The sequence below is a fragment of the Phymastichus coffea genome, unplaced genomic scaffold (genome assembly GCF_024137745.1).
Source record: "Phymastichus coffea isolate CEN01 unplaced genomic scaffold, Cenicafe_Pcof_1.1 PCOF00014, whole genome shotgun sequence".
Taxonomy (NCBI): Eukaryota; Metazoa; Arthropoda; class Insecta; order Hymenoptera; family Eulophidae; genus Phymastichus; species Phymastichus coffea.
The window spans coordinates 3,374,410-3,394,973 of NW_026706825.1; the positions used below are offsets into that span (position 1 = coordinate 3,374,410).

At 33.4% G+C, this 20,564-nt stretch overlaps 2 protein-coding genes across 8 annotated transcripts in view; both read left to right on the top strand.

Moving 5' to 3' along the window:
- The window catches only part of LOC131674343 (ephrin type-B receptor 1-B), an 819,189-nt gene that overhangs the window by 58,131 nt on the left and 740,494 nt on the right, over nt 1-20,564 (top strand). The window lies entirely within an intron of this gene.
- LOC131673999 (uncharacterized) lies at nt 6,686-7,753 on the top strand. Its single transcript, XM_058952426.1, has one exon. It carries the CDS (start codon nt 6,686-6,688, stop codon nt 7,751-7,753), a length of 1,068 nt encoding a protein of 355 aa, XP_058808409.1.

A 20,564-nucleotide genomic window follows, 5' to 3' on the forward strand; every position in this document is an offset into this window, starting at 1 on the left:
GAAATTCATCTCCGTAAGGATTCTTTTTCAAAATTGCAGTAAAAGTTTTCGAGTCGCCATCGCCGATGTAGACGGTGTATCGTATGCCGTATTCATCAACCGAATGCTCAAACATTTCTAAAACGGCGTCGACCTCCATCTTTCCTGCAGAGCCTTCATGATTTGCAGCACATTCGTCAGCATGATTTTCGTACCAGTTGACATATTCTTGAGTGTTTTCCTTGTAAGGGCATCCTAGACATGATTTGCATTACGTACTTTTCACAACTAAGTCGACAATTTTTCCACATTCATATAATATCAGCGTAGTCACGCCGATTTTTGAAGAGAAGCCTCGTTTCTTCCATGATCCATCGCCAGATACTTTCATTTCAAGTAATGGCTTTTCTGATTGCTCGTTCAGTTTCTTCTCTTCTTCGACAGTTTTTTGACTTGTTATTTTGAAATAAAGTTTTGTCGCTTGATGAATGTGCTCCAATATACTGTCATATGCTGTATTACTGAGTCCTTCACCAAAATCCATCAAATTAGAAAACATATTTATTCCTTGCAAACCAATACCTAAAAGTCTCATCACAAACACTATACGCCGTTTTACTTCGAAGCCATTGTTTATGTGGGGGCCAGAAGGTATAGTACTCGTGCCACATTTACAAGAAACGGAAAGTTTCCATCCGAAACCACGGAAGCCAGTCTCTTCAAACTTCACTGCTCCTTTACAAGTTTTACAGCACGGCATCTCGGAAAGTACCGAGAAAATAGTCACAAATTCAATTATTCGATATCGGTGAGATAGATTGACTGGCACGTCATCAGCAGTTGCTGCTGCTAATTTTCGTGCACTAGCACTGGCCCCTTTCACTTCGCCGTCTTCACTCATGTGCTGATTACCATGGTAAGATCTCTTTCTACGGCTTGCACGATAGTTGCTTTCATGTTCGCCTTTCGGATACGATGTCATGATGAATGTTGAGAGAGAGAGCGATGCAAACTGCACAACAGTTACAGTAAAACTGAACCAACTGTAGCGAACCGATGCTCCAAAACGAGTTTATAGCTGTACTGTACACTGTCTATCCTACTATACTATTGGCTCGTAAAGTCTTGTTAGGGTACACACAAACACACTCACAAATCACAGAACATCTGCTCTTTTCATTATCGAAGTATCCCAGCTCAGCGGGGAGCTATTGTGTCCTGCCTACCTGCGCCGCGCGCACCACCCGCTAAAGAACGTTAGCGAATATGCCTATAGCGGCTAAACGGATTCAAATTTTGCGCTAAAATTTTAACAGCATACTTTTGAAATGTTCTACTTTCGATTTATGTAATAAAAAAAAAATCGATTTTTTGATCGATCTATATAGGGATACCCCCTTAACCCTCGAGCCCTGCATCTCTGCCTGACTATAACCCTGGACTCTCAACCTCCGATCTCCATATCTTAATTTTCTCAGCCCCGAGCCCGGTAACCTGCAACTCTACAACCCCGACCTTCACATCCTAATTTCATGAACCCCTGATGTGATGAACTTCGATCTATATCGCGAAAGGCTTTTGAGCGTACAGAGGCGAGGGGCCTTGAGGACATCTAGCGCATACTGAACGGTCTCGAGGGAAGCTATTCTGGTTGTCGATGGTGTAATCCCCGTAGATCTTCTTGCTAGGGAGCGCAAGAGGATCTATGACAGAAGGTTAAACGAAAATAAAGTAGAAGTAGCCAAGGAGGAGAGTGATAGAACAATAGAGGTATGGCGAGAACGGTGCTCGAGAGATGGTAAAGGCGTATGGACGAGAAGCTCAATTCCTGACATTAGGGCGTGGATGGAGAGGAGCTTCGGAGAAGTGAACTTCTACCTTACGCAGATGCTTACGTGCTATGGGTATTTCAAATGCTACCGGGATTCTCCGAATAGTAAAGTGGAGAACAGGGTTCTAGATAGGAGGATTCGCTTGCTTTTTACCACCGCATAAAAAATCCCAAACATGGCATAGCAAATTCTACACGCCCCGACCTTGATATTCTCGAAATCGAATTGAAATCCAATCGAAATTTAAGATCTTCTAACTTTCTAAAGTCAGTTAAAGGTATGAAAATCAGGAAATCTCTGAAATTTATATTAAGTATTTCAATGTCATGGTGAAACAATCATTTTTTATTATAATCTCATGGAGGGTACTTCTTAACATCGAGGTTTATGTCTCTTACTCTGTTAAGCCACCACTCTTCAATGTAAACGTGCTTTCTTGTTAGGTCTACATCTTTCATCGAATGTTCTTTTCAGTGCTTTTCTCTTGTGCTTAACTGAAGTATCCCTCTTAAGGTTCCAACAGTAATCTGACATCATATTGACATCCCAAAATCCTTGATAGCGCCTTTCCATCTCTTTAATGTCTTAATGAAATCTTTCACCTTGCTCTTCACTATAATCTCCTAGATTTTCTGGAAATTTGTCCAAATGAGAATCTAAAAAGTGGAGCTTCGGACTCATGAGACATTGAACAGCTTTGTAGTTTACGACCAAGTCGTTGACTATTTCTTTATAATTTTGATCTCTGTTGTTACCTAAAAATTTCGTACAAACGTCAATAAAGCTCTGCCAAGCTTTTCGTTCATCTTCTGACATTCTATTCGGGAATTCGAGATCTTTTATGAGTTCTCTTATTTGAGGTCCATCAAAAATTCCCTCTTTGAGTTTTGCTTCGGATAACTTTGGGAATTTCAAGAAGAGATATTGAAAAGCTTTACTATCTCTTTTCTTTAAAGCTTTTACCAGCTGTTTAATCAAGCCTAATTTTATATGAAGAGGAGGCAGTATTATTTTATCAGGATCAACCAATTTATTGTATTTGAGATTTTTGTTCCCTACACAAAACTATCCCTTGCTGGCTACTCCTTCACATCATAATGCTTTTCACGAGCTCTGCTATCCCATTCACATAGAAAACATGGGTATGTCGTAAAACCAGATTGTTGTCCCAAAATGATTGTGACAACTTTTAAATCCGTGCAGATTTTCCATTTATACAACTCGTAATTAATTTTATCAAGTAAATATTCCATATTCACGTAATTTTCATCCATTGTCGTAGAGTGAGCCAATGGAACAGAAGCTAGTTTATTCCCATTGTTTAGTAATACAGCTTTAAGGCTTCTCTTAGAAGAATCAATAAATAACCGCCATTCTTTAGAATCATGTTCAACTCCAAATGTTCTAAACAACTCGTCTATTTCACTACAATATACCAAAGAACCACCTTGAACAAAATATTTTCGAAAAGGCTCATCTCTGTAGTATGTTACTTTTGTTTTTTTGTGTAAACAACCTTTTTCTTTCAGCCGTGATGCCAATAGTTCCGATTGCGCTTTAGATAGCGCTAAATCTCTTACCAAATCGTTGAGTTCACTCTGATTGAACTTTGAAGGGGTTATCTCGTTACCCGTTGTACAAACATCACAATCAGTTTCTTCGTCATCTTCTTCGTAACATTCTCGGTCATTCATTTCATTATGTTCTGCGTCATCTTCTTCTTTATCTTCTTTGTCATTTTCTTGGTCCGTGTTCCCCAAAGATTCTGTAATGTTTTCATCACTTATATTGATTTCCATTGCTTCATCTTCATCATGACTGGTATCGCTTTCTAAGACTGGCATTGTGACAGACAAAGTAGTTGTGTAAGGCACAGATCGAATGTTTCTTGAATTAAATCCAAATTTGGTGTTTATACAAAAATAGCAATCATTATCACCGGATATCCAACTATCCTGGAAAGGACCGTTGGACGGAACCATTGCTGCACCGGATATCCAACTATCCTGAAAAGGACCGTTGGACGGAACCATTGCTGCACCGGATATCCAACTATCCTGAAAAGGACCGTTGGACGGAACCACTGCTGCACCGGATATCCAACTATCCTGAAAAGGACCGTTGAACGGAACCACTGCTGCACCGGATATCCAACTATCCTGAAAAGGACCGTTGGACGGAACCACTGCTGCACCGGATATCCAACTATCCTGAAAAGGACCGTCGGACGGAGCCGCTGTTGCACCGGATATCCAACTATCCTGAAAAGGACCGTCGGACGGAGCCGCTGGTGCACGCTTATAGTTTATAGGACTCGGTTATTAAGGAACATGTAGTATTAGGAATTGGGTGTAAGATGTCTCAGAGTTAAGTGCTGGGGAGTTAAGAACATTGGAGTATGGGGAATCGGGTCTTAGGATTAAGTGCTCGGTGGTTATGGAATCGGGGGTATGAGGGATTGGTTCAAGGCGTTTTAAGGTCAAGTTCTCGGGGTTTTAGGAAATTGGGATGCGGAGGTCGAAGGTCATAGAGAGTTGCAGGGCTCGAGAGTTAAGGCAACCAGGGTTCAAAGACTATGGTTATATTTGTTTTTTTGTGCAAAATTAACGAATTAACCTTGAAATGACCTTGATCCTAACTGGATGAGGTCAAATGGATTTCAGGTTTGTATTTAGAATACAAAGATACATGACAGTATACAATAGAAGCCCATCGGATGTCTCAAAAACAAGTTCATATGGATAAAAAGCAAATAAAGTCTATTTATTATTTGTTTGAGCTCTAGATGTCCTTCAAAGGTCATGTTGGAAAAAACCAACAATATGTATTTGAACGTAAAATGTCCCGCTCTTTCCGAATCCGTAGTCAAATTTTAAATTCCGTTGTATTAAATACATTTGACCTTCAAAAGACCTTGAACCTGACGTGATGGAGATCAACGGACCTCGGATTCGTGTTCAGCGCATCGAAATACATAAAAGTTATATGGTCTGGTCAAATAGGTATCAACTTTTTTTATTTTGTAAACCTGTGTTATCATTAAGGACGTTCACTAGCTTGTAGATGTGCTCAACCGATTCTCCACGGGTAACAAGTATATTTCGCGGGATTTGGATGAAATGAGTTGAGCATCATTTTACTTATTTTAATGCGCAGAAGTAAAAAAATACGTCGCTTGCGTCGATTTACTCAAAGTGGCAACACCGCGGATCGCCTATTCAGTTCGGCCGTAGAAAGCGTGTCGGAATAGAGGTTATATGTGTATGATTGTTTGACTGCACACGTGAGAAATGTGAATAAACAAAATGCCCATTCATCGTAATAAAAATGGCACTTTTGCAAAAAAAAAAGCATTAGATCGCCTGAAGAAAGCCGTGCAAGCCAGATTAAATGCAAGGAAACAGTTGATTCAAGAATCACCTCGACAATCACTGACAGAACAGAAAGCCAATAAAGTTTGCGAAGGTTTACGCATAGTTAATTTACACGAACTGGGAAATAATCTAAAGTGTCACAAGTGCGAAAATGTTTTGAATATGACCGATACAGCGAAAGAACATTTGATTGGATGTCATTCAGTACTAACTGTTTGTTGTAGTGTTTGTAAAAGATACACTAAAGTCAATACAGGCAAAATGTTAGACAAACAGGTTTCTGAAATAAATGCTGCATTAGTCCTTGGTAAGTGCTATTTTTTAAATTTCTCTTTCAAAATAATTTGCTACTGTGCTAAAAGAGTACTCACATCACATTATCACTTAGTCTATATTCAGTAAAAATGTATAATGTACATTATTATTATTACCGGTGCTGTTTATTCTGGTGCTGGAAAGACAGCTTTAGATAAAATTCTTGTTTGTGCAAATGTTCCACCAATTTCAAATACACTATACAAAAAGTATGAAAGGTTGATTGGGGATCTGATAGAGAAAGAAGCGAAAGCAAGCTGTAAGCGAGCAGCAATGGAAGAAAGGGAGTTAGTTATAGAGAATAATGAAAAGTTATCCAAAGAATTGTAAGCTTTCTTGCTGTCATACACATTTGAGTAGTCAATTGTATTGTACGAGTAATTATTACAATGATTGAGATTTCACAGTATTGTACAACTTCTACAGTATTGGTCAACGAACAACTTCATTCTAATTTATCTATTTGTTATCTATATTTTTTTTACATTGTTGAGTCTTGATGACTATTTCTGGATCAATTTTTTTACACATTTATATTATTAGGTTGATTATACATAATGTTATTAATTTTTTTTTTCATTTCAAAATTCTTTTGTGTTTGAATGTATACATTTTTCTTGCTAGTGATGTATATATTTTTTACTCTTTTTCTGGATCAAGTCGTAGTAAAGATGATTTTTTTTTAAGGACTTTGCGTGTTTAGCCAACGTCATTCTTGTAATATGTGACACTTGATAAATTATGATAAATTATCTTATGAAAATGATTATTTCAATGTAAAAGAATGTTTGACATAAGTGGTATTTTTAATTTTTTTCAAATCGCTGTAAATTTGAATGAATAAAATTATACAAACTTCACGCATATATATTTATACGAATTTATTCAATTCTTGGCTTTTTTTATGTAATTTATTACTTTTTCGGGCCCAAAAATATAGTTAATGATATTTATCCACACCTCGCTACCCTTCAATCCAGTTATTCCAATGAAAAAACTAATGCAATTTTTGACGCAGCTCTAGAAGAAATAATAAATATAATAGTGTCTTTTGACATGGCTTGGAGTAAGCGCGGGAATGGTTGAAGCTATGATAGCCTGAACGGTTATAGTACTGTAATTGGATTTTTGAGCGGAAAAATTTTGGATTATACTACTAGGAATCGTAAATGTAAAAAATGTGATATGGGACACGATAAAAGCGATCACGACTGTCGCAAAAATTTCCAAGGAAGCGCGAAGGCTATGGAAGCAAATGCTGGCGTACAATTAATAAATCATAGCGAAATTTTGATTGAAAGTAAATTGCAAGTACGATTCATAGTTGGCGATGAGGATAGCTCAATGATTGCAGCTGTACGCAGAGATAATCCTGTGATCACTTTTCATAAACTAGCTGACAAAAACCATTTATTGAAAAATTTCAGCAGTGAACTCTATAATATGCGTTCATTGCATAAAGAAATGAATAAAAAAGGAGTCATAGCGCATATTAAAAAATGCTTTGCATACGCTGTAGCCCAAAATAAAGGCGATTGTGAAAGATTACGTAAGGAACTGAAAAGATTACCAGACCATTTCTATGGACGCCACGAAAACTGTGGATTCTGGTGTAAATATAAAGATAAACACACACTAACACTAACAAACAATGAATTGTATGAGAAACTAGTACAATTGCTCAATAAATATGCAGCAAATGCTGCTAAATTTTCTGTTGCCGCTTCAAGTCAAACAAACAAAAGCTTTAACAATGTCGTTGCCCATAAGGCTCATAAAAATCAATGCTTGAGTACGACTGCAACTTGTGATGTTCGAGTCGGAGATAGTGTATGCACATGGAATGATGGCGAAAAAGCCATTCTGAATTTTCGCACTAGATTGGGTTTTGAAGAACAGTGTTTCAGTGCCCTGTATGCTGAAGGCGCGGATCGTAAACGATTGAAAAGAAAGCTTGCGAATTCGTCTCATGCTAAAAAGTTACGTAAAATTCAATTGAAACAAAATAGAGAAGCATTGAGGCAAAATCAAGAAAAGACAGAAGGTATCACATACCAAAGCAACTGTGGTTTCAATTCGCAAATCGAGATGCCTGTTGAACGAGAATGCGTGGTTGATAGAAAAGTGAAACTTGTATTCTTCGACTTGAAAACAACTGGGCTTGATAAAGATGCAGACATAGTTCAAATTGCGGCAAAATGTGGAAAGTTTGAATTCGATTCTTACGTTGGCCCTACAAAAGATATTTCATGACATGCTACGAAAGCGACTGGCTTGTGTAACACGGGCGGGATGCTCTGTCTCCGTGGAGATCCAGTTGAAAAATTGACACTTCAAGAAACTCTAGTCGCCTTTAAACAATTTTTGGAATCATTATCAGCATCTAAAAAATGTTTACTAGTAGTTCACAATGCCACATTTGATACGCAAATTTTCATTCGACAAGTAATGACTCAGAACATGCTTCGAGAGTTCGATAGAATTGCTGGATTTTCTGACACATTAACAGTGTTCGAAAAGAAACTGAAAGATAGAAAAGGTTATAAGCAGTTTAACTTAGAATGTTTGGCAATAAAATTTTTAGATACTAAAGATTTGCAGGATTTTCACAATGCACTTGGTGATGTCAGGGTTTTAAACAAACTTGTTGATATTTTAAAATGTAGACAACTTCTTATTGATACGAAAAAATCTTATATAAATTGCTGTCAAGGAATACTTGAGCAAAATCAGATTAACGTGAAATTAACATATTTGACTGAGCTGAATAACGTTATATCTCAAACATTTTTGAAAAAATTAGCTAAGCACAGCATTACATATCAACAGATACAAGACGTTTACAAAAAAGAAGGAGCACAAGGAATTACTAGTATGTTCAGCGAAAAAATTGATGGTAAAATAAAAATAACCAAAGATACGAAGGTATTAGATAAAGTAGTTGAGTTTTTGAAGACTAAACAAAATAAATAAATATATATTTATCATATGATAATATTTAATGTTAGTCTATTATTAGATAGGTAAAAAATCAAAGTTTAAAAATTTTATTTTCAATGTTTGAATAATATAACGGGGGGGGGGGGAGCTGCAAAATGAGAAATTTATTTAAGAGCAAACTCCCACGATGCAGAGCAAACCGCCGCTCCGTTAACACGTATGTTAATACGTGTATTCACCTTAACGTCAGCTGCCTTAACTTAGATGTCTTCGATCAAGCAGAGTTGAACTCACCTTAAGTCACGTGCCTTGTGACACACGATAAGTTTTAAGTGTAATCGACTTTGCTCCTAATCCACTTAATCCCCTAGCTATGATCGGATTAAAACCTAAGCCTTTTTCAATTGTTTAAACTACTAGGAAAAATCATATGACGAAATCGGCGAATAAGTTTATTAGATTTTATTAATAAAAATCTCTACAGTCTTTGTCGGGCCGAAAGACTGACGCATGCGAATAGGATTTACAATTAAATAACTTTCGGTGAGGAAGAGAGAGAGAGAAGATACGAAAATTGGCGCGATCTAACGCTCGGCGCAAATACAAAAAATATCAACGCTAACACGGTTGAACAAAATACTAAATGTATTTTGTCACGCGATAATTAAGGGAGGTGCACCTACCCTGCGGTGCAATTACGGTGATCAGCCGTAACTGTTGATGTCAGCAAAATATCAACTGCCCCTGTCCTTTGAACAATTGGCTGCGCTGCCTCACTCTGCTTATCAGCTGCAAACTGCTTCCGAATCCTCGTACTTGCTATAATATCGCTATTACACTCACGCACGAAATTGTCCCAGGAAAACTATCACTCGGCGAGAAAAACTGTGTAAATAAAAATCGGCGATGCTCGTTCGAATACAGCTGAAGCGTAACTGCTAATTTAAAAGATCGCGCGCCCCCTCTCTCTCTCAATACTTAGAACTAACGCGCGAAAATCAGAATCGCGAACGGTTCGATTAATTGAATCGACTACCGTTGCAATAAATAACATAAATTTATTACGATCATAATTATTTATTAGTTTTTATTTTTCAACCTTCTTGAATTTGTGCATATAAAAAATTTATTTGAGTGAGTCAATTCAATTATTTCTCCAATACTTTTACGTGGAAAAAAAATTGTAGTGTGCTAGTTGGGGGACAATTCAAACATGCAGTTGATGCCAGCTGATGCGGTGTTGCCAAGTCGCCATACTTAGCTCCGTAAGCTGACTGAAAGATTGATCATATTATCAATTTCAAGTCCGTTTAGCATAAAAAATAGTGCGGATACCCCCCTTTTTTAACATCGCATTTGATTCCTTATTATCTCTACAAAAGTTTGTTAGTTTTTGTCGAAAATCTAGGTAGTATTGTATATACAGTTGAATAAAACCTTTTGAAAAACAGGGTTTGGCCTATACCTCACGTGTTAAATGTGTGAACTTTGAAGCTAAATTTATAGATTGTTAGGCCGGTTACCTACATTTTTTATTTTACCGTTGGATAGAGCTTCACAAACAGTACTTATTTTCAAAGTTTGAAAGAAATCTAGGTATAAGTGATTTTCTGGTGAACGTCCTTAATAGTTTAATTCTTATGGTAATTGGGAGCTAATATAATGCAATGAGTTTAATTCAAAATAATAAAAGATAAAATTCAAATAGTTAAATCTGAAAACATGGGAAAGGCAGGAACATCAAATAATAATTTGTCAAGAAACTGTTATCAGTTTGTTTTTATTAAAGCACAATAACCTTTTACCTACTTTTAACTATATTAATATATTTGTAAAATCGAAACTCGTGCAATAAATAAAAGAAAATTTCATAAATTATGTTAATTTTTAATGAAAAATAATTTGTAAAACCATAAAGTGATGCTCGTTGAACCACCTGCAAAAAAATTGATTATTTTATTAAATAATATTTATCGACACGACAATATTTATTGAAAACTTAAATATTATTGATAATTAAATATTTAAATACAATTGAAAATCTTCAAGTTTAGTATTAATAACTAAATAAAAGTGTGTAATATAACATAAAGCCGATATACATTAAATTATATGTACGTTCTATAAGATACGTTCAAGACTTGGTTATGAAAATTCCAAAATACGTTTATATTACAGCTTGAATGGAACATAGATTTAAAAGATAATTTTTAAAAAAGTGCCGTCACATTTGATGATGCAACAAAATGCCTTAACTCCTTTAAATATTCAAGTGGTGCAGTACGTTTATAAAATTTATGGTTTCAGCTCCTGGTTTAAGTATCTCGAGCCCTGAAAAAATTGTCAAAAAATTCTGTAGTCAACGTTGGTAATAATTGAAGAATAAAATGTTGTATAATAGATTTTTGTATAATAGTAATTTAGATCATATAATAGGTGTAACTATTAATTGTATTGACATTTTTGATGTTATGTTTATATATTCCAAAGAAACATTTTAATTACATACATATACTTCCTACAGATTATATATTAGACATATAATCAATATAGTACATTGTTGAATTTGCATATTCTATTCTACGCTACTTTTATTAAAAAGAACATAACTCAATTCAAAGAAATACAAAGAGACATCCATGTAAATATTATATTTTAATAATATTAAAATAATTAAGTACACAAATCGCTTATCACTATTTCTGTAATAATATAACGTTACTCAAATTTCTAATTCATATAAAACAATTTCCTAAGTAACGCAATAAGTGCTTATTATAATTATGTTTAAGGTTATAAACTATTTTTGAGTGTATTTTCTAAATACTTACAGTAATAAAAGTGCAGTTAATACTTTTTTTGATAATCAACTTGACTTGATCGTATTTCTTACTCTTTTTTTATAAAGAATGATCTAATTTTAATGAAGAGGTAATCAGTATAATAATTATCATTCTAATTTTTTAATTATTACGTGGTATCAAACATGTGAATCCGTAATGAATGATCAACTTTATTTACTTTTGTTAGATGGCAGTGGGTCTCTAACTGGGACGCCGATAAACCAATACGTATGCCTGAATATGAATGATCAATGTAAGAAACTCAAGCACATATTAAATCAAACCGTCATCTATTACTACAACTTGTTCAAGTGTTAGTCATCAGTGTTTGAAAAGTTATAAATGAGTATACGTGTTCTTTATCATTTGAAATGTACAACAGCCTTCGATTGTCCGCACTTTTAATCATTGTAATGAAATAAATAATGGGCAGGGATATAGTATTTTTTATTAAAAAAATGTCTACAAATACATTTTAGTAAGAATGAAGAGATACACAGTTTACACAGTTCCTATTGTTGAGTATTACAATATCAATTAATATCTTGAAAAAATTAGACTATTGAAAATACATTAGAATTTTTTTGACAGACAATATTATGGTAATTTAATACACATCACAATCACTTATTATTATAAGAGAAACATTTTTGAATAACTTCATTTTTTAAGGCTATCTCATAAAAATATATTATTCATTATTTTATGGAATACATTTCCGCAAGAAAATACTTGACAACATTTAGTTTATTTTTCATGATATGTAATACATGAATTACTCAGTCATGGTAATTAGAATCATATAAAGCTATTTCCTCAAAATTATACTAATATGATCATTAAATACTACCAAGTTATATTACTTCTATAACTAATATCACAAAGATATAACCCTCACTTGTCAAGTCTATTAAATACTCTGTATCTACGTAATTATCAGCTTAAGATCTTTACAGTAAATTTATAATCATTCATAAAAAAGTTAGTTTACATTTACAAAGTTTTTTTAAATAGTGTATAACAAACTCTTGTTATTAGATTTATTTATTTGTAAATTATTTAAGGTTCTAGTCTCAAACACTTCCTAAAATCATATAACTTAAGTTCTAACATTTATGAACACACGTAATACTTTTTTTTCTTAAAATAACAGTTTTTCAAACTAAATACGTACTTACTTTAGTTCTATTTATTTCTTAACCCATTAACGTCCAAAATGTCCAAATTTCTTGCACATTTTCAAAGTGATTTTTTCCTATGTAATTGGCGTTGAAAAAATTCTTGAACCACATATTCTGATGTAAAATTGCATGCTCTTTCAGAATCCGTTGCCAGAATCATGATAAAACTCACAGGAAAAGAGGTATGCTCGATTGAAACATAAAAAACACCTAAATTTTCGAAAAAAAAAATTTTTAGGATTTTTTTTCGAAGTGTTACGGTGAAGATATCACCTTGCGACCGTGATCAAAGGTGATCATGGGATTTGAAGTTTAACAGGGAATTTTTTTGTTTACCTTGAACCATCGCTTCTTTACAAAATGGCGGAAAAAACGAATTTTTATTTTTTCAACTTTATCAATTTTTTTCTCGAAATCTATGGACTTTAGAAAAAAATTCATAAGAACAAAAATGTCTTAGAATCACTCGAGAAACATCCTAAAATTTTTTCAGAATTTTTGGAGACATTTTTGAAAATTCCATTTCCCAAGTTTCCCGGAAAATCAAAAATTGTCTCAAAAAATTCTAAAAAAATTTGAGAATGTTCCTCGAGCGATTCTAAGACATTTTTGTTTTTATGAATTTTTTTCTAAAGTCCATAGATTTCGAGAAAAAAATTGATAAAGTTGAAAAAATAAAAATTCGTTTTTTCCGCCATTTTGTAAAGAAGCGATGGTTCAAGGTAAACAAAAAAATTCCCTGTTAAACTTCAAATCCCATGATCACCTTTGATCACGGTCGCAAGGTGATATCTTCACCGTAACACTTCGAAAAAAAATCCTAAAAATTTTTTTTTTCGAAAATTTAGGTGTTTTTTATGTTTCAATCGAGCATACCTCTTTTCCTGTGAGTTTTATCATGATTCTGGCAACGGATTCTGAAAGAGCATGCAATTTTACATCAGAATATGTGGTTCAAGAATTTTTTCAACGCCAATTACATAGGAAAAAATCACTTTGAAAACGTGCAAGAAATTTTGACATTTTGGACGTTAATGGGTTAATATTCATCTCAAAGTTATGTTTTAATACTCTTTAAAGTTAAGTCGTTTGTACTTTTTTCTCACTGAATTAGGAGATATTAAAAATTAACCAAAATTTACTTGAAAAACTTATTGAGATATGTTTTTTCTGATTAATAAGATAATCATACAAGTTACCTATCTAATTAATAAAGTAGAAAAATTTCAATCATGAATAACGAAATGTCAAGTTAAAATTATTGTATAATATTATAGTGAACGAACAAATTTCTTTAAGAAGATATTGAAAATTTTTAATAAATACTCATATACCATTTTCGTGAAAACGAATAAAGTCAATAAAAAAATGATGTAAAATGGAATATGCACGATCGTAACAATGCTACCTTTAATTAGCTGTACGCTTCGGAAATTGTATAACAGCTTCCAATTCTTCAACAGTCATTGGCTCAACGTCAGTATTCAGAACAATGTCCTTAATGTTACTGCACGTGGTGACTGTTAACGCACCTGTATAGTATCATAATATATATTTATAATTTAATAATATGTTAATTACATATTGAAAGCATTTAGTGCTACATGAAAAAAGTCATACCATCAACACGTAACTCCCCAGTAATCGTACCATTAGCCCCACGAACGTAGGTTGGTGGAGCTTCAGTAAAATTTGTTATGTTTACATTTACTTTAGTCGTAGCATCACATATTGAGCCACTTCCATAGCTCATGTTATTCCAGCGACTTCGTATGACCCGGAAAGTTTGCTTGATAAATCCATTTAAAATAACTGAAAGAAATTTTAAAATTTAATGAGCTTACATAACATTGTTTGATTATATATTCTAAGTTATATAATAGTAAAAAATTAAATGCTTACCAGTATCACCAGTCTCGTAATTTTTAATGTCATCGAACGTAACGTTCATTGATCTGTGTTCATTTTGTTCATTGGAGAGTCTACGCATGCCCAGAAATTCGACGTTAGTACTTTCCAAAATTGTGAGTTCATGAGGAACAAATCCATCGTTCTCCCTGAAATAATTGGGTTTAACTGATCTGGCTTGACATTCAGTTAGACGTAACACCTGTTCAAGTAAATAATATGTACATTATATATGTATAAATTACTAAGAGATTTTTAAAACGTTCAAATAAAAAAAACTAATCATATAATTTATACTTACTCTATCAGCTTGGACCTTTGGATAATAAAGTGAAACCATTGGTTCATTCCAAACACAGACTGCAACTTTTTTGCTGCTGTTGGTCAATACAAATTTAAACAGTTTCAAATTTTTCTTTAGTCCTACAATCTTGGGAGCGTTTATCTGGTCAATGTAGGCTGTTATTTCACTATAAAAAAGCCAAATCAAATAAATTAATAAGTTATAATAAAAGAAACAGATGGGATAAAATGTGATAAGAACGAATAATAATATTCTTACACAGTATTATCTTTGTCTACAAAATGATCATAGATTGCATTGTCTGATAATCTGCAATCTTGTTCCATTAACTCATCATCTTCATTTGGCACACCTTGTACTTGCCCATCAGCGGCAGCAGGTACAACTTGATTTGGCGGACCTACTATTTGCCGATCTAGGTTTTGTGCTGCTTGTTGACCCTCTGCATTATTCAGTTGATTTTGCGCTTCTGCTATCTAAAATTATTAGTTTGAATAAATGAACTCAAAAGGTATATTTTTACTCGTACATATTACTACAAATGTATAAATAAAAATTGTAGAGATTCATTTGTAAAATCATTAAATTTCTCAAAAAAACATTTGGTTTTGATTAACGTATTAAAGTTACCTTAAAAATTTATTGAAATCACTAATGGTCAATTTAAACATAAAAATATAATATAACACGTGCTACGTCAACATTCACTATTAACCTCAAAATTTTTACAATAAACAATTTTCAAAAATATATTTTGAAGAACTTCAATAAATAGAAATATATATCCTATAAGTAATTAGATTACATTACCTTTAAATATAAATACTGAAATATGCATTTGTATTAAACAAATGAAGAGATGTCGATGGATCACGGTTTGCAGTCAGGAGAGCCTTGGGAGGTCTGGTCATGTCGAAGTCTAAAGCCGAAAAGAACGTGATTGATAGCACGACAATAATTCCCTCTCCTCAGGCCCTCCCTACGCCCTATCCTTATTCTAAAAACATCCTATTCCTTATTCTAAAAACAGAGCGACATCTGTAGAATCCGTTAGCCTCTTTTTAATTCTTATTTTCAACTCTAAAATTAATATTCATATAATTAACGACTTTACGTTTTTTAAAATTTTAAATATAATTTTGTAAAATAATAATATCATTATTATATTTTTATCACATAACGATTGAAAAATAAATTTTACTTACCAACACAAATAGCAACTCGTCTTAGCAGTTAGCACACAGTCATAATACACTACACATCCATGAACACCACGTGACTATCACTGAGCCAATCAGATCACGAATAGTTTGGATTCACATCACTTTTTTATAAGGGGATTTTTTCCAATAGTATTGTATGAAACAGTTTTAAAAGAGTCATAATGAATGGCATTTAATATAATCGTATTCTATGAATTCCAATGGTAATTTCTACAATATTTTTCTAATAGCATTTAATCAAACATTTTTTTATCGGTTTTAATGTATTATGTTTGAAAATCATGTTTAATTGTATTTAATGTAATCTAATGTAAGTTAATGAATTCTGATGATTGTTTCAAAAACGTTTTTCAATTGTATTCTAACGAACAATTTTTATCAACACGATCATGATTTCCCGATAGCACTTTAATAAAGTAGCGGAGTTAAGTTTGTAGGATAGGTGAGTGAATTTCCTGACGAAAACCCCTAAAACTAAAACGAGAATTTTCCAAAATCCATTGAGTTACAGTCTCTTGAAGTGGCTCGTTCTTGTAAACTTCGACTAAGTGAATAATATGCCTTCTGTGTGGAAGAAAAATTAGACCAAGGACCCTAAATAAGGGGTTGCTCAGATACACACAAACAATTTCTAGACGAAAAGTACTTAATACAAAAATAAGATTTTCCTACAATTAAGCAAGGTGCAGGCCATTAGTAGTAGCTCGCTCATTGATAGCATTGAGTAGACTACGTAGAGAGACCAATGTAGAAGAATCAATCATAGTGAATCAATTCACATTAAATTACAATAGTCGCATACATTAAAAATGAAATTACCATCCATTTATTATGCGATGTATACGTATACGAGGTGTGTTCAAAAAGTAAGGTGACTTTGTATTTTTAAGAAAAAATATTTATTTATTTATCAATATTTATGTTGTCCTCTTCAAAGTAATCCCCCTCAGATACAATACACTTATGCCAACGGTTTTTCCAATCCTCAAAGCACTTCTCATAAGCACTTTTCGGTATAGCCTTGAGCTCTTCCAGCGATGCAGTCTTTATCTCTTCAATCGTTGCAAATCTCCGTCCTTTCATAGGTCTCTTTAGTTTTGAGAACAAGAAAAAGTCACATGGGGCCAAATCCTGTGAATATGATGGCTGAGGCATGATTGTGGTGTTGTTTTTGGTCAAAAAATCTCTCACAAGCAAAGATGAGTGAGCAGGGCACGGTGGGTTTTAAAATATTTTAATTTTTTTGAATACCACCCCGGAAATTTTTATGAATATCTATTGCAGGAGGTTTATAGAACTAGGAAAAACCAACCCCGAAATCGTAGAACCTCAACTTTTCGTTTTATTCACATTGGAAATTTTTTTTTACTCTTTTGGCATTATAATCATTTTGGAAATGTTAAACTAGAAAAAAATTAAATTAAAATTGCTCATCTTTTAAACTATATTATATTTATTACAAATATATACATATATACTGAAAATTATTTTTTTTTTTCAATTATGACATAATTTTTCAATGCATTTTTTAATTCAAACACAGTTATAAGCATAATCGTGTAAACATATACGTATTTATGCAATATCATATATGTGTACGTGTGTGTATTATGAAATAGGAAGAATCAACCTCGTTCAATAGTCAATTGGTTGCTGGTACTCATGCTATTATGATGTAAACAATATCAAAGGTCGCGCGAGTTTTCAAATATAACGTATGCCGCGGAAAATATGTTGAAGTATGTAGAAAGTGGGGGAAGTTGACTATAGTTTCGACCGTTTTCGCGTCAGTTAGCTGTTATCAGTCTACACCTTTCTTTCGTGTTGCTACAAGTTTTGAAAATTCTCAGTGATAATGTCGCAACTTAATCATGCAGCTTCTCACGAAGAGAATAGAAAAAAAGTTTGTGTAGGTTGTAAAGAAAAAAAGAAAGGCATGAAAAATATTGGATCTGAAATGAAGAAAAAACTAGATAAAGTTTCAAATTACAGTGATACAGACGTTCGTCTACCTACATCAATTTGTACATCGTGTCGTGTGAAGGTTTATGAATTAGCCAGAAGTGATAACAAATTTAACTTGCCTGATTATTCTAACTTTACATTTCCTAAAAAAGTTACAAGAACAAATAGTGATATGATTTGTAATTGTACTCTATGTGACTTTGCGCGAACTGATTTGGGATTTGTTGTGAAACGTAAATCTGAATTGAAAAAGAAAGGTCAAAATCTATCGAAAAAATGTGCCAAGTGCATATCTACATTACATAAAGGAGTACAACACAATTGCACGTCATCAACAAAATATAAAAATGTTAAAGATATAGTACAAAGTTATTTACCTGAGAAAACAAAAGAGCATTTAACGTGTGAGCTTATAAAAGGAAATGTTGCTGAAAAACATAATCAAGGAAGTATTGAATCAGCAGGTAATGTTATTTCCTTATCCCAAAAGCACGGAAAGCCTCTTAGAATAGAACTGTTTCCCAAAGACAATCGTAAAATAATATCTGCGGAAGATATGTTACAGTTACAAACAAAATATGGATTGAGTACTAATAAAATTTGTGGAATAGGAAATTTGATTCGCATAGCGCTGAAAGATAGGAAATGTATCGAAAATGATTTAAAAAGAAAATTGAACTCTCTTAATCACCGGCTTGATGACTATTTTTCAATCGCAGAAGCCAAATTCTCTAAAACAAAGGGCAAACTTAAAACAACAGAAGATAAGCCGTTTATTTTTTGTAATAATGTTGTTGAACTATGTCAACTTATAGAACAAGAAAGATATGTAACTAACTGTTCTTACAAAGTTGGTATTGATGGGGGTGGCGGTTTTCTAAAAGTTTGTATTTCTTTGATAGATAGTAGTGAAATTGATGCCAGAACTGAAAATAAATCAAAAAAATTGCGACAGTCATATAAGGATGGTATAAATGTAAAATTTTTGAGTTCTAGTGTTATGAAATTATTCATCATTGGTTTAGTGGAATCAACTCAGGAAAATTTTGAAAATATTTCTCTGCTATGGACATTATTGAAGCTCGATACATTTAATTGTACAGTGGCCACTGATTTGAAATTAGCAAATATTTTAATAGGTATTATGACATGCCAGCAAATACCCTTGTACTTGGTGCACAGCTTCAAGTGATGAATTACATACATGCGGTGTACTCCGAACACTCTCTAATTGCCTGAAAAACATGGAAGCTTGGGAAAAAGATGGAAGTAAAAAAAAAAATGCCCAATGCTTCAAAAACTGCGTGAATAAACCTCTCTTTAACTACACAAAAGATAAAGAAATTATAGACCTTATTACACCTCCAGAACTGCACTTGTTACTCGGTGTTGTCAATAAGTTGTATGAAAGCATGGCATCAGAATTCGAAAATGAAAGTCAAGCATGGGTTACAGAATGTCATGTAGATCGAGAAGTATACTATGGAAAACCTTCTTTCAATGGCAACTCTTGCAGAAAATTACTAAAAAGTGTTGACATTTTACGAAGAATCTCTGAAAAATATGTAGGAAGATGTATGAAATATGTTCAATGTTTTCAAGACTTCTGTCATGTAGTTGATTCTTGCTTCTCAAATAAACAGGACCCTCAATTCAAAGTGTACATAAATAATTTTAAGGAGAGCTACGCAGTTTTGGAGATTAGTATCACTCCTAAAGTGCATGCAGTTATTGAACATGTACCATATTTTTGTTCTATGTATAAAAGAGGACTTGGCTTTTATAGTGAACAAGCTATGGAATCAGTCCATGCAGATTTCAAGAAGACATGGTGTAAATATAAACTTAATAAATCACATCCTGAATATTCACAAAATCTATTAAGAGCAGTTTGTGAATATAACAGCAGCCATATTTAAATTAAAAAATGCATTGATAAATTATGTCATTATTGAAAAAAAAATTATTTTGATCCATATATGTATATATTTGTAATAAATATAATATAGTTTAAAAGATGAGCAATTTTAATTTAATTTTTTTCTAGTTTAACATTTCCAAAATGATTATAATGCCAAAAGAGTAAAAAAAAATTTCCAATGTGAATAAAACGAAAAGTTGAGGTTCTACGATTTCGGGGTTGGTTTTTCCTAGTTCTATAAACCTCCTGCAATAGATATTCATAAAAATTTCCGGGGTGGTATTCAAAAAAATTAAAATATTTTAAAACCCACCGTGAGGGGCATTATCGTGATGCAAAAGCCATGAATTGTTTTTCCACAATTCTGGGCGTTTTCTTCGTATTGCTTCTCGCAAACGGCGCATAACTTCAAGATAATACTGTTTATTGACCGTACGTCCATATGGTAAGAACTCCTGATGTACCACGCCATGGTCATCGAAGAAAACAGTGAGCAATACTTTGACATTTGATCGAACTTGGCGTGCTCTTTTCGGTCTTGGCTCATCTGGGCTCCTCCATTGGGACGATTGGACTTTGGTTTTTATATCGTAACCATATACCCATGATTCGTCACCAGTTATGACCCTTTTGAGTAAATCTGGGTCGTCGTTGACGTCATTCAACAGTTCTTGAGCGATGCTCATGCGACGGTTCTTTTGGTCAAAATTTAGCAATTTCGGAACAAACTTCGCTGACACAAGTCTCATGCCCAAAACGTTAGAAAAAATTTCATGGCA